Source organism: Centropristis striata, chromosome 14 (genome assembly GCF_030273125.1).
Source record: "Centropristis striata isolate RG_2023a ecotype Rhode Island chromosome 14, C.striata_1.0, whole genome shotgun sequence".
Taxonomy (NCBI): Eukaryota; Metazoa; Chordata; class Actinopteri; order Perciformes; family Serranidae; genus Centropristis; species Centropristis striata.
The window spans coordinates 16,058,845-16,073,762 of NC_081530.1; the positions used below are offsets into that span (position 1 = coordinate 16,058,845).

The 14,918-nt window shown below is 40.2% G+C and overlaps 1 protein-coding gene across 1 annotated transcript; it reads left to right on the forward strand.

Moving 5' to 3' along the window:
- The first annotated feature begins 1,700 nt into the window (after positions 1-1,700).
- On the forward strand, positions 1,701-12,635 carry tcf19l (transcription factor 19 (SC1), like). Its single transcript, XM_059349114.1, has 6 exons — positions 1,701-1,867; positions 2,399-3,437; positions 5,844-6,013; positions 6,845-7,238; positions 7,642-8,149; positions 8,914-12,635. Exons 2-6 carry the CDS (start codon positions 3,167-3,169, stop codon positions 9,251-9,253), a joined length of 1,683 nt encoding a protein of 560 aa, XP_059205097.1. The 5' UTR covers positions 1,701-1,867; positions 2,399-3,166; the 3' UTR covers positions 9,254-12,635.
- Positions 12,636-14,918: the final 2,283 nt, after the last annotated feature.

The window sequence follows — 14,918 nt, forward strand, 5'->3', positions numbered from 1 at the left end:
TCCCTCTCCAAATAACAAATAATCAATTATCCTTAACTGCTTATTTGAACTCAGCTGGAGCCAATCTCAGCTGACATTAGCTGCGAGGCGGGGTACATCCTGCACAGGTACAACAAATAATTAAATGACAATAAATACCTTTTCTGATTCTCCTCAAACAAACTAATGTCAAGTAATCAATAATGCTGTCTTTATTGATTTTATGCACGATTAACTGTCTGAAACCAGTCTAGAGGAAATTCAAATAAGGTAAAACGTATGAAAGCAAAGTGAAGCAGAAAATACAATGCGATATGATAGCATATGGTTTAGTTTATGATGTGAACCTTTAAGTATTTGTCATTTGTCATGGTCTATAATTGCAAGTTAACACAAACAAAGCAATTTTGATAGGAAAAAAAATGTATATTTTGAGTTTGGGAGAACTTTCACTTTAAGTAAGATCTTAAATACAGGACTGAGTTTAGACTCTATAATAGCCACTTATGGAATATAACTAAGTACATTTACTCAAGTTCTGTACTTAAATTTTGAGGTCATTGTACTTTACTTGAGTATTTCCATTTATACTTCAACTCCACTACATTTTAGAGGCAAATATTGTACTTTTTACTCCACCACATTTAGCTGACAGCTTTAGTTACTTTTTTGGGTCAAGATCAATTTTGAATGATTATGCTTTTAAAAAAATATATAAATTAAGCCGCATAGCAGTATATTAAGAAGTTAAAATTAGCTCTATCCTGACGACAGTAAAATTCTGCTTACATAAATGCATCAGTAATAAAAATTCAATAAAATATTTGAAATATATAAAACTGCATAACAAGTACTTTTACTTTTGATACTTTAAGTACATTTTGATGCTGATACTTTTGTACTTTACTTCAGTAAGTTTTAAATGCAGGACTTTTACTTGCAGTGAAATAATTTCACAGTGTGGTATTAGTACTTTTACTGAAGTAAGGGATCTGAAGACTGTTTCCACCACTGGTTGTGTGACAGCTGCTGCAGTGATCTTTACACCAAAGGTCTGCAGAAACAGCTGCAGATAAAATGCTTCTATCACTTTTCACTTCATTATTCTTCACTGCATCCACTGACGATCTGAAACAGTTAAATCCGATCCATGAACACTTGACAAGTTAGATTTTCAGTAAAACAAGTTTTGTTGATGCGTATTTATGTTGCATAACATAACCTAATTAAATATTGATGCCACGAACCACTTCACTGGAGTTATGTGTCTTCTTCTAATCTTCACTGAATCGCTGTAAAGAGACTCAGTGTTTATATCATGGAGTATTTGCTTTCACATTTTATGCAGTATGTTTGGACCAAAATGTAAAAGGTTTCAGTCAATATTATTCTAAAACCTTAGTTTCAGCTGTTTCCTCTAACTATACTGGATCACTTTGCTAATAATAAGAACATATTATGTAAATATCAATAGGACTTTTATTTCTAATGGAGTAGTGTCACAGTGTGGTATTCGTACTTTAGCTGAAGTAAGGGATCTGAGTACTTCTTCCACCATTGTTAATAACAGAAACTTTGTGCAGCTCTGCTCCCTCTCCCACTCAGGCGCCTCCTGCCCGCGCGGAAGGCGCCCTGGCCGTCAGCCAATCGGGGCGGAGCAGGACATGACGTAGGTTCTCGCGCAAGGAAGCCCCGGGACTGGCGCGCCAAATTTCAAAGGACTTCCTCCTGGGAGGAACGGGGTCTGGCAAACAACGGCGATAAAATACTGTAGAAACAATACGATTTATTTAAAATTCATGGGCCGATTTTGCCGGTGGAACAGTGGACGGTCTTCAATCGGCGGCGGATTGAGGAATAATCCACATAAAGGCGGTGTGTCATTGTTGTAAGTGGCAGCTGTGACTTTCATTCTGTCCTGCGGGCAACTCACGTCAGCTAGTTTAATCCTGTTTCTGACTGACAAGCTAAAAACCAGGACTGCGATATCGCATTGCTCTTTTTTCTTTAACTAATGCTTCTTGAAGTAAATATGTAGATTATGTGTGGATGCATGTAGTTATAGTTGCAAAAAAACGAGGTTTTACCTGCCGTAGTTCATTTCTGTTGGTTATTGTTTCTGGCTTTGTGCGGTGATCCCATGATCTGTCTTCATGCAGCTGATGCACGGCATGCGGTTCACACTGCAGCTAGCTGAAGCTCATGAAGTGGATCTGACACTATTCATAATCTTCTGCAAAATTAGCATTTATATGTTTCTGCTTCCGTGTGACATTGGCTTAATTTAAGGTGTAATGAAGCGTGTTTTTGTTATTCCATGTTGTCAAATTCTTTGCATTGATAGATTCTAAGCTATTTTTCAGACACTAAGGACTTTTTAAATTTTATTTCAAAGACTTTTCTTTTTGTTTTCTTTCAGATAAGACAGACCTCAGCCGTTACACCCTGTCAGGCTTCACACCTGTGAGACGGCTGATGTCAATTGATGTCAGGAGCCTGGGATTTTAATCTCTCTCACTCTCTCTATCACACACACACACTCATACACAGGCTCAGGTGACAGCTGTTCAAACCAGAGAATATTAAACGTCACAACTCAAGCTAAAAGTCTCGGCTGTCAGAATTTTTGGCAGGTTTCTTTTTTACGGTTTTAATGTTTACTGCACCTTTCGATTTAGCAGCACAGTAACACACACAGGCTGTCCACATTACTGAAGCTCTTTATTCTCAGATCCATCTTCTTATAGCCCCCACTCCATGGGGGATTTAGTCTGTTTGAGTTTGAGCTCATAACAGAGTGCAGAAGCTCATTTCCACACTTCACCAGCTTATACAGTGCTCCATATCCTCATTATTTATTCATGTATTCACAGCAGGGCACAACAAGCCATCAGCTTTCCATACTAATGCAAACACCTGTTGCTGCACCTGCCTGTAACCTTCACACTCACTGCTTTCAGGCCTACGCTTAGAATATTTTATTTTGCAGTGTAGCTTTATGTTAGAAGTCAGCATTCTTGGGTCAAATGCCTTTAATTTAACTTCTGTGCACTAGCAGACAACAAGTGTTATATCTAAAAATGGATCACAGCCTCCTGTAACGCAGGGCCGGTCACAGATCGGGTTCGGCCTCTGGGTGGGGGGAGGGTGAGGGCTTAGCAGTGGCAGACAATCAAACCCTTCAGTCATGCTGTCTGGGGTGCAGCCATGTTTCCAGTTACTTCGGATCGGTTCGTCTGCCGGCGAGTCGGCACGAGACCTGTTCACGTTCAGGCCGGCGCTGAGCCACTCGGTGTTCCGGCTGGGTCGGGCGGCGGAGCTTTGTGATGTCACGCTGGACTCGACGTCGGTGTCACGAATCCACGCAGAGCTGCACGCAGAGAGGGAGTTAGGGGAAGATGATGCAGCGCCACAGGAGGAGGGCTGGAGGGTCCACATCAAGGACAGGAGCAGCCATGGTGAGTCACACATACTCATACCCCCCTACAGTCATTGTGAAAGAAAGAAAGCAGCGGTTACACACCCGATTTACAAGAAATATCAATACTTCTATGGGAAAACATGTTCTCACAAATACTACGCACTTCCTTTTTACTTATTGTTCCTGAAAGAAGCACATGTTAGTTTAAAAGACACAGATGAACACATTTGCTGGTGAGAGAGAAATCAAATGCAGATTTAAAGAAAACGCATTACAACTGCATTCTCAACTGCTGTATGTTTTTAATGAAATTCTGTATCTTTACGGTGAGCCGAAGGCAAATTTCCACCATGGTGAATAATAAAGATTTATTGTATTGTATTAGATTGACAGGAATACAGATACTTAATATTTCAAACATGTGAAACACACAATTGCACGCACAGACGCACAAACTTGTGTACTGTCTTCTGCTGAATTACTAACACCTGTATCCTGGCAGCAGCTGAGCCCCACAAACTAACACACACACACACACAGCTATTAAGTGCCCAAACACAGCTGTAGACGTACAAACGGGGTGAAGCTTGAGATTCACACAAACGCAAATTAGGAGCTAAATGATTGTCTGAAACCTCAACTTTAAGAACTTTTTAACTATCTGTCCCAATAGGACTTTTATTAGATGGGTGATGGATTAGCGAGCTGCAGTTTATTAAAATTACTATTAATAGACTGCAAATCAGCAGTATTTTATGAATTTGACTTGTGGTTGTATTTCTCCACCAACTAGCCAAGTTGCTGTTTACATCCTTGCCTCTCCACAGTCACCAGTTCAGTATCTGACCAAATGTGAAATATGATCCCAGTCTGCCCTTCTGTTCATGAGTAATGGCCAGAAAAGTGTTTGTGTCTTTATAATATCAGTCAAGTTGGCGTTTGACCTTTTAGGATATAAAACCTCATAATTTTATCCAATTAGACGTGTGTGAAATTTTGTCATAATTCCCGTATTAATTCTTGAGTTATGGTTAAAAATCAAAATTTTTGAGGTCACAGTAACCTTTAGGTTTAACCACTAAAATCAGTTCGTCTTTGAGTCCCAAATGTTGTTTGTGCAAAATTTTAAGAAACTGATACACATCATTAGCCTTGAGATATGCCTTCATTTTGAAGTTCCCACTTAATATTATTTTCATTTAACTGAAAGGACCAGATTTTTAAGTCATTTTTAGAAAGTAATATAATTGTTAAATCAGATTTTCAGCTGTTTTGGTGTTAATATAAATGTAACTAACTGTTAAATGGGTATGTATGATATTGTCTCATGTTGATCTCAGGCCCCTGAATTGAATCAAAATCTTATTGTCCAAATATTCAAATATTGCATCATTGTTCAGACACAAAATATAATATGGTATCATGATGAAACTTGTGATTTACACCCACACTTAATATCTTTTTCCTTTGTTCTGTGTGCTTTTTAAATCGGGCTGTTATTCATAGAAAACAACTTGAAAACGTCAACTTTGGACATGTTGTTGGACATTTTTTGCTTTTTTTGTGACTTACTTCACTGATTTAATCAAGAAAATAACCAGCCAATGATTAGTCAAAATGTGATAAAAGGCATTTGTTGCTGCCTCACTCTAAAGGATAAAAAGGCGACATCATAAAATCTGAAAATCTGAAAAAGACTTTACAGTAACAAGTTCGAGACACACTTCTTCATTCTGACGTACTTGTTGAATGTTCACAGTGGTAATAAGGAGCAAAATGTTAAAGCCAATTGGAGACTAAGGATCACTATCAGTGGACATGACCTCTGTCTGTAGATGGGAACAGCCCCTTATCATATGTCAGAGATTACATATTACTCTGTAGTCTTTAGGGAAACATAAAGAGTGCAGGAGGCAGTAAAAGGTGAGGAAGGAGGAGATTGAGAGTGAAAGTTGGGTCTTCGCTTAAGGCCGATGGACTGTGTCTGACAGGCTCCGAATCTAAACTGCACTCTTACTGCCTAATTTTTCAAGTAATTTCACAGTCTGTTTCACACATTTTTCATTCCTGCTATTAAAATTACATCTTAGTATTCACTGTGCATTTCTCATTTGGCGCTGTGCTGTCGTGGCCATTTGATTGCCTTGTAGCATTCCGGCTCCTCAATTCCAGGTCCATTTCACAGACTCTTTTACATTTCCCCTCCACTCTGGAAGCTGTAAACACATTGATAGTCAACAAATGACTTTATTTTGAGGCTCGGCTCGCTTGGCTTATTCTTTCTTGTTTGTCAGATGTTCATATTTTTAAGTTATTTGATGATTTGGCCCCTGGGGACATTCTCCTCGACTGCAAGACTGTTTGTTTTAGCTGATCGTGTGACTTCAGTCAGTAGTCGTAGCAGTAGATTCACTGCGACCTCTTCTTGCTCTCGTGTTGCCAGGCACCTGGGTCAATGAGGTCCGCCTCCAGCCCGGCGTCCAGTGGGAGCTCTCAGACGGCGACACGCTGGTCTTCGGTGGCCAGACGGCTCCAGGACGCCCCGAGTTCTACTTCCTCTTCCAGAAGGTCAAAGTCCGCCCGCTAGACTTTGATGCCATCACGATTCCAAAGGTAATTTTTCTTGTTGTTTTTAAGGAGAGTTTCATTAGAGATAAGCAGCTCTTTACTGCTTTCTGTTCGCCAGTAACGGCCTGATATACTGTAGGGGAATGCTGGAAACCCCAGAAATAAGAAAAAAATCCCCTAGAAAGTACCAACATGGCACCAAAAGCATTGTTCAATTGTTTTATTTTTTAAATGTATTATTACTATTTTTCTTTTTTTGCGTGTTGTTGTTGTTTTGTTTGTTCATTGTTGTCTCATTGTGACTACATGGGTGTATGTGTACTTATATTTGTAAGTTAATAACAAGTTATGTATGTTAATTATGGTAATAACAAGTTTATATACATTACTATGTGTTATACATACATATATATATATAAATATTATTATTGTTATAACTGAATATAGTAAATTAACATATGGAGAAGGGGTGGGATTTAATAAGCTTTGACTCCTTTTGAACACAAATAAGTGTTGAGTCTTGTTGTTGTTTCATTTTGTGGTGTTGTCTTGTATTTATTGTTGTTAGTTTGTTTTTAATTGTTCATCTTTTATTTTGTGTTCAAATAAATTCTCAATCAAAAATCAATTGCAATAGCTGGGTCTCAACCAGTAGAGGGCAGTTTCTACGTGTATTTATAACACAATAGGCAGATTTCAAACGCTCATTTGAACATTCAGTATGTCATGGACAAAATTGTTAGGTAAAAATTTTAAAGATGGTGATTCAGATCCTTTGTACTTTAATTCAAAGCTTGCTCATTCTCAGAGTAGAAAATGAACCGAAAAAAAGCCCTTTACTGCATATAGTTCTAATTTCTATACCTTGTCTCCTAGGCGGGCACTTTCTCCTCCGACCTACAGAACCGGATCAGAACCAACCTGGACCGCAAGGTGGCCGCCAACCTGGACCTGTCCAAGCTGTCCATCAACCGGGCCACCGTCATCCTCAACTCCATCGGCAGCCTGAGCAAGATGAAGGGCAGCGCCTGGACCTTTAAGAGGAGCCACAGCCACGAGGGGACCGTCTCGGACCCCGGCTCCTCCTCCTCGCCTCCCCTGGCAGTGGGCTTATCCGCTCTGCTCCCGCCCTCCACACCTCCATCCTTCTCCTCTGCGGCTTCCGTGCCTTCGACAAAGTCTCTCCAGCCGACCTCGAGGAGCAGGAGAAAGTCGGCTCACACGGTGCTCCTCGAGGACGACAGCTCAGACGAGCCCAGGAGTCGAGGAGGTACAGCTCGGCATGGTACTTGAATAAATTCTGTTGATGTACTGAGCTTTCTGCAGACACTGGAGGCTGTGGATTTGTGATTTTGGCAGCTTTTACAACATGTTCTTTTAACACTGAACCAGGGTCAGTTAATGAAGACACATGTAGGATATTGTTATTTATTCAGACTGAGAAAATTCATGCAAACTTTTTTTTGTTTACAGTTTTCAATGAAGCAAAATCTATTTATATATAGTGATAACAGCAGAAATTGGTGAAAGTGAGAATAAATTGATCAGCACTGAGTCAAAGTTGTAATTGACACATGCTTCTACATGTGCCGGAAAAAATACTTTTCACTGAAAATTGGATTCTAATGTGGTAGCTGCTTTTCTAACAATATTCTCATTTTGATGTTGTTCAGCTCCAGCAGGAGTTGTGGAGGACGGGCAGAGATCGAGGGGGAAGAAAAGGCGGCGGCTCTATAAGTCTGAGTCGGAGAGTTTCAGCTCTCCCGCTCCTCTGCCACTGCAGCCCAAGAGCCACAACGACATCCGGCGGCCGCTGGAGGCCAAACCCTTCCCCGTTGGCATCAGGACCATCGGCAGCTTCCACGGCGCCATGACGAACAGCAGACTCAACCACCACCTCCTCCAGGCGTCCTTCAACAACCCTGCAGTTCACAAGCAGGAAGTGCAGACGATGCACCGCGTCCAGACGGTGATGCATGGCAACATTGCGGCTTTCCGCCAACAGAAAGCTGCACACGGTTCTCTGACGGCGCAGAGAGGCAGGCGGAGGGCCCACAGCTCGCCGGTTTTCTCCCCTCTGGTGGTCGGAGGGGAGAACTACAGCCTGGCTTCACCTTCAGTGAGGATCCGCACGGAGGAGAGAGGCCGGGTGCAGTTCAACAGGTTTCACCATCCAACAAGGTACGATGTTATGGAGGTGCAGAAATCTGCTGCTTTGCCACTAAACCAAGCCCAATATTTATCTGTAAAATGATTGCCTCTGTCTGTTTTTGTCCTACCAGCACTAGGAGTAAGTCTGCAATTAAAATGCTATTGAAATTGTAATATGGATGACTCCAATGTCCAAATATCAGAAGGGGCAATATTTGTTAAATGCAAAATGTGAGCCAAAACATAATTTGTTTGGGACAGAACATTGCAAAACAAATCAAAACCATGATCATTTTAATATATTTGTCAGGGAAAATTAGAAAAATATGCAAAAATGATCATTCTGAGTGATATTGTGAATCCTATTGCAATTACAATAAGATTAAAAAAGTACCGTAATCGCAATTAGATCCCCAGACAGAAGAGTTTTGCTAAGCAAGCTAGAAGTGTCAAATCAATTTACTAGTTAATTTATTAATAATCAAGTTTATCTCTTTATTAACTTGACCCCCACACACTGACACACTGGAGACTGCCAACTAATCAATTGTGAACTAATTACTGATAGAGTAGAATTTAACAGGACCCAGTGACCCATTTTTCTTTTTGTGTTTTACGTTCTATAATCAGACTTATTGCAAAGGAACAAAACGTGCTTCATCACAAGAGTTAAGGTTAATCTGTAGCAAATGTGGTGACTTTTCTAAACATTTTAAAACATTCTGAAACAACTGCTTGTCCCTCCTTTATCCCTGATCTCACCGCGTGTTCCTGCTCTTCTTTTCTCCTCGCAGTAAGCGACGAGGCCGCCCCAGGAAACACCCGCTCCCTCCGCGGCCCTCCCTGCCCTCTCCATCCTCCTCCTCTTCCTCCTCCACCTCCTCCGCCTCCTCTTCCTCCGGCTCCTCCTCTTCCTCCTCTGAGGACGATGACGAAGAGGAGGAAGAAGAGGAGGTGACGGGCGGGGCGGTGGAGCCGTGCGCGGCGCCGCGGTGCCGGCTGCCCCAGCAGGACACGGTGCAGTGGATCCAGTGTGACGTGTGTGACGCCTGGTACCACATAGACTGTCTGCACGTCGACCGCAAGAAGCTCCTCAAGGACCCCAACGCCGACTTCCACTGCGGATGTCGCTGAGAAAAAAACAAGTTTGTGATGATGAAATGGAATGAAATGCACCAGTTTAGACTTTCAACTTCCCACATTTTTTTCCTTTTGCAATCTTTACTTCCTTCAGCCACACTTTTGGAAATCAACAGACTTTTCAGCGAAGATGCTACTTTCTCCTCTAACGGCCACTGAGCTGCTCTACTCACACATGCATGCAGTGGTTTCCTCTCACCTCAGCAGCAGCTGGCGGGAGCAGGAAAATCTTTACATCCTGACTTCCCCAAATATGAGGATTTGTGACCTAACAGTCACACAGCTGCTTCATTAACCTCTTACAAGCAGTTTCAGGTCTCAGGCTTTGGAGGAGGAGGCGAAACTGTAATGAAATGTCTCAGGTTGGATTCCATTATGGCTTTGACTGCCTGGAGAGGCGCAGTCAAGGCGGGAAAACATGATGAAATGTTTCTCAGTACACTCCCATCGTGGCTGTCATTGACCAGAGGGCAGGCGGGAAGATTAATGAAATGTTTCAGATGAGGCTGCCGCAGTCGATGAGACTATACAGGCCGATTAAACCTTCTTGGATATCCCAGCACAGCCGCATTCATTATTTTAGCAACCAGGCCAATTATTGAGAGCAGAATAGAACCTTGAGTGAACATTATGTGGTTCGGATGGCCGGGAATGCTTCAACACCATTCCTCTCGAAAAGAAATCAGCGCCGGGCTGCTGTTTTCCCACCTCGGCGATAATAAAACTCGATGAAATGTTTCCGCGTGGCTTTCCTGGGTGGCAGCAGCTGTCTAGGAGTGGGCGTGTGATGTTTCAAGACAATTAAACGCCAGGAAATGTGTCAGCAGACTTCCATTGTTGCTGCTGATGAGAGGTGCTTGAGGGATGATAATCAAATGTTTCAAGGCACTTCTGCAGCAGCAGCTGCTGGATTTTTTTTTTGAGGGGGGGGGGTGTGCACCGGGACTGTTGTTATAAGACGTCTGAGTGCAGGCTGACAGTGTTGCTGCTGCTGCTTTGGGAGGACTCATTACCAGTGAAATGTCATGAAATATCATCTGCTGATGTAACAAGGATGAACCGACTCAAAATCACGGTGTCTGACTGGTGGGTTGAGTCTCTGAGGCTTTTTAGGACTTCTCTTCAGACTAATCTCAGAGTCTCATCACACTACTGAACTCTCGGGCCAAAGTGGACACTTCTGTCCGGACTAAACTGTTCTCCACTGATGAACCGTACATGTACACATATCTTTGCTCAAGTGCTGCTTGAGTTAGAATGAAATCCAAGTATAGCACCCCAAAGCCTCCTCTTAAGCACCTTCCTTTTTATTTAATCCTAAATGTCGACTTTGGTCGACTCATTTGGACAAAAAAAATATTTTTAAAATAGCAGTTTACTTTCTGCACCATTTGTATAATATCAAATATAGTTCTGACCCTGAGTTGTTCAGGTGATGGATGCGTTAAAAATACAGTTTGTCTGGGCTGGTGTTACTTTAATCATACCACTATGGCCGACCAGAGAGAGGAAAGTGGGAGAAAATGTAGAAAAAGTTGATTCTTGAGCAATAAAATATGAAAAAAAAGAAAAAAAAATGTATTTTTTTAACTAATTAATCGCAGGATAAAGAGCAATGATTGGTTCCAACACAGTCTTTGGCTCCATTGAAGCTCTTTACACAGTGGTGCTGGTGCTGCTTCACTGCCAAACAGCATGGAAGTAGCTGCAAAGACAACGCTACTTAAACAGCAGAATTTTCAGAAGAAAACATCTGATAACTGGTTTACAGTCAATTCATTTTAAAATTCAGTGGATTATTTTTAAATCCAAATAAAAGGAGTTCTGTGAGATCCATAAACATGTTTAGTGGAAATAAAGTCTTAATACATGCAGTGTTACCAGACAAAGGCTTGAAATAATTACATACTTCACATCCTATTACTATGACAATAACCAACACGTTTTTAAATATAATGTGAGGGTACACTACCTCATTGCAGTAATACAATATCAATTCTATAGAATAGTCTAATACTATAATACATGCAGAGTTTGGTCCTGTTGAGCAGTGGTTACTCAAGGAAAAAAAAGTTTTTTATCTCTCTTATCTGATCATCAGTCAGCTGTGTTTTGGTTTTGTGTGTTTCATCTGCCAGTGAAGATGTAAGTGTTGCATATTCTTCTCGTCTCTTAGATTTCGAGCTCTAAAGATATTTAAATGCCTGTTTTTGTCTTCCAAGCGTCACTCAAAAGTGTATCATCTCCACCACATCACTCATTGTCATTCAGCGTCCTGTTGCTGTGTTCATGCTTCTTTTTTTGTTTGTGTTTTTGCTGGCATGCAGCGAGCCAAAATCACCGCACAGGTCTTAAAAAAGGATTGTTTTCCAAAACTGCAGTTACACACATGGAGAAAAGTGAAATGCCACTGAGAGCGATGCTTTATAATTGACAAGAATGGAGAATTGGCAGTGTGACAAACTATGAGAACCTAGAAAAAAAAAAACCTGAGCATGAAACCTGTGTGACATTAAAAATAGAGAAGTGTTCAGTGCATATTATTCACTGCTACCTTATATTTCTGATACTGTTGACAATTTAAGGCACAGCAGATGGACAGTTTTCCCTCGAGACCCGCAGTGGAGTTAATAAAATAACTTGATAATCACAATAAGTCATTTATTAAGAAAAAAAGCCAAATATATGCAGGTTTAAATGGAGAATTTGCTTCGCCTGTTTCATATTGTAAATGCAATATGTTTGGGTTTTCTAATGGGCATTTTTTTTAAAGCTTTTCAATCGACTCGTCTGTAATTGACCACATACATCTGCCGTTTGATAAATCAGCCGTGCATACTGATAACCACATCACTAACGGCTTTTTGCAGATCTGCACTATATTCCATTTCTATAGCCTCAAAGACAAACAACTTTCTTCTCAGTTCTTTTCAGGCTTTGGCAGATCAAATCAAGTTTGTGGGGAAAGTTTTTGATCATTACACTGTGTGGTTGCCTCATTCTTTCAGTATTTCATGTGTGCCATCTGCTAAACGTACAGCACGCTCGAGCATTGACATTTTTACACTGAGTTAATTATTCTGTTTACTGTTGAAATCCCTAAATACAGGACTCCGAGGTGAAGTGATGAGTTCAGAAATGTAGTTAATCAAAGGGATTGTTTTGTAAATGTTTCATCAGTCAGTTTCTCTCCGAGCTCTGAAGCAGGAGTTCACAGGACTCGTTTTTTTTTTTTCCTACACTGCCTTCACTTTAATTATCACATTGAAATGCAGAAACACTTTGTTGGTTTTGTGGGGTTGTACAGAATGAAACCAGTTGTCATTATTCCCTGAGATGTTATCAGGGAAGGAATAAAGAATATTCAGAAACTGTCTCTCGCATTGTGTGTTTTATCTTCTCTGCTCTGCTTCCTTCTCTGTTGTATCCAAAGAGGCTGTGATCTAAAACACAGTTAATCTATTATAGATTCTTCTTGTGCATTCAGCTCAACTCGTGATTGATGAAACATTGATATTAGAAAATTTAAATTTTGTTTTCCTTCCTTTTGTCATGTTTAAAAAAAAAAGAAATGCCAGACAGATATGTGATATATCTGCTTATTATTTTATTTGTTTTCTCTGAAATGATCACAGCAGCGTGAGTCAACAAACAAAGAAAACCTCCTCACAATTGAGGCCCATTATCTGACGTCTATTTTTTGACTTATCTAGGTTCTCCATGCATGACGTTACAATTATTTACATAATTGTTGCTAACAGCATTTATGCATTAGGTGAGACGTGCACATCAACTGACTGATGCATCTTGCACCCAGTCAACCTGTCAGTAGAAAAAACTGACTATTGGTTGTAACTCTGTGTTGTATGGATGGCACATAAATAAAAATGACAATTCGACAAAATGTCATTCATCCTTTACCGTTTATCCAAACTCCCAGCTGACAATGGGCAAGAGGCATAGAGACAGACAGCCATGCATGCTCTCATTCACTCCTACGGACAATTTAGAGTCACCAATTAAACATTGGCTGCATGTTTTTTTTGATTGTGGGAGAGAACCCACTGGGAGAACATGTAAACTCCACACAGAAGAAGAATCTGCAAACCAGATTCAAACCTGCAGCTCTCCCTGGTCTCAGTTTATACCTGCTGTCTCTATATGACCTACAGTCATGGAAAAATTATTAGACCAACCATATTTTCCTCAATTTCTTGTTCATTTTAATGCCTGGTACAACTAAAGGTACATTTGTTTGGACAAATATAATAACGTTTTGGAGCTGATATCTCGCCATTTTCCATGGTTTTATTGATAATAACCAAAATTATTATCAAGAAAACCATGGACTATGTCTAGATATCAGCTCTTAAATTAAACTCTTATGAGCTATTTTTGTTGTTATCATTATATTTGTCCAAACAAATCTACCTTTAGTGGTACCAGGCATTAAAATGAACAAGAAAGTGAAGAAAACAACGGTGATCTAATCATTTTTTTCCATGACTGTAGATAGGCAGACCATTACTAGTCACCAGTGGTGGACTACACTACACTGCTACACTACTACTACACTGTGAAATTACTCCACTGCAAGTGAAAGTCCTGTATTCAATACTTACTGAATTAAAAGAACAAAAGTATCAGCATCAAAAGTAAAATAGCTCGTTATGCAGAACGGCCCCACTCAATTTGTTTTATATATTCCAAATAATTGATTCGATTGTTTTATATTGATGCATTAATGTAAGCAGCAGTTTTACTACTTAATATACTGTTTTTTTATATACTGTTTAATTTATTATCCTTAACCGATTATCCGCACTTACTGGAGTAAAAAGTACAATATTTGCCTCAAAGTGTAGTGGAGTAGAAGTATAAAGTTACATACCACTGGTAGTAATGTTTACTAGAAAAAGCCAAATATTCAGATTAAACTCTGTTTAAATGCCCAAACAGAATAAAACATTTTTAAACTTTAATTGGTTGCAGAGGGGTCATTTAAACCTTTTGATAAACCGATCAGAAGAAAAATTGTACCATATAAACGATGTTTGTGATCTAACTGCTTTCCTTCTGTAATAAACCATTGCAGCGTCCATTCTGCAGAAACTTAAGAAAAAGAAACCATCCTCTAGACCCAATGCATCATGGGTTATCTTGCCCTCCGCAGGCTTCAGCTCACGGCAACAACAACATGAAAAAATTTATTAATATTCACAGAAGACATTCATTATTGGATTACTTTAGTTCCAAAAATTGTACAAATGTTAAAGGGGCCTTGAGTGTAGATTGGTTTGGGCTGAATGAAGACTTTAATTTCAAAACCAACTACTTTTTTTCTTGAGTTTTTCTACGTGGCTATCATTTTTCTCCACAGTTGTAAAGATGCAGTATCTCATTTTAGTGCAAAATAAGATGTGAGCAGATACACACAGCCACACACAGCGCACACACACATCAGCCTATATATCATGCAGTGTATTTGTGGCTCACGACTCCAGGAAACCTATTATACACTCACAGACCAGTGGGCAGATATGGAGGAGACGGAGAGATTATGGAGCTGAAATGCCCGCTGCCTTGACCTGCAAAGGTGGAGGGAGACAATTACATTTGTCCGAACTGTTTCCATAGCAACATTCCTCTCTCTCCTCTT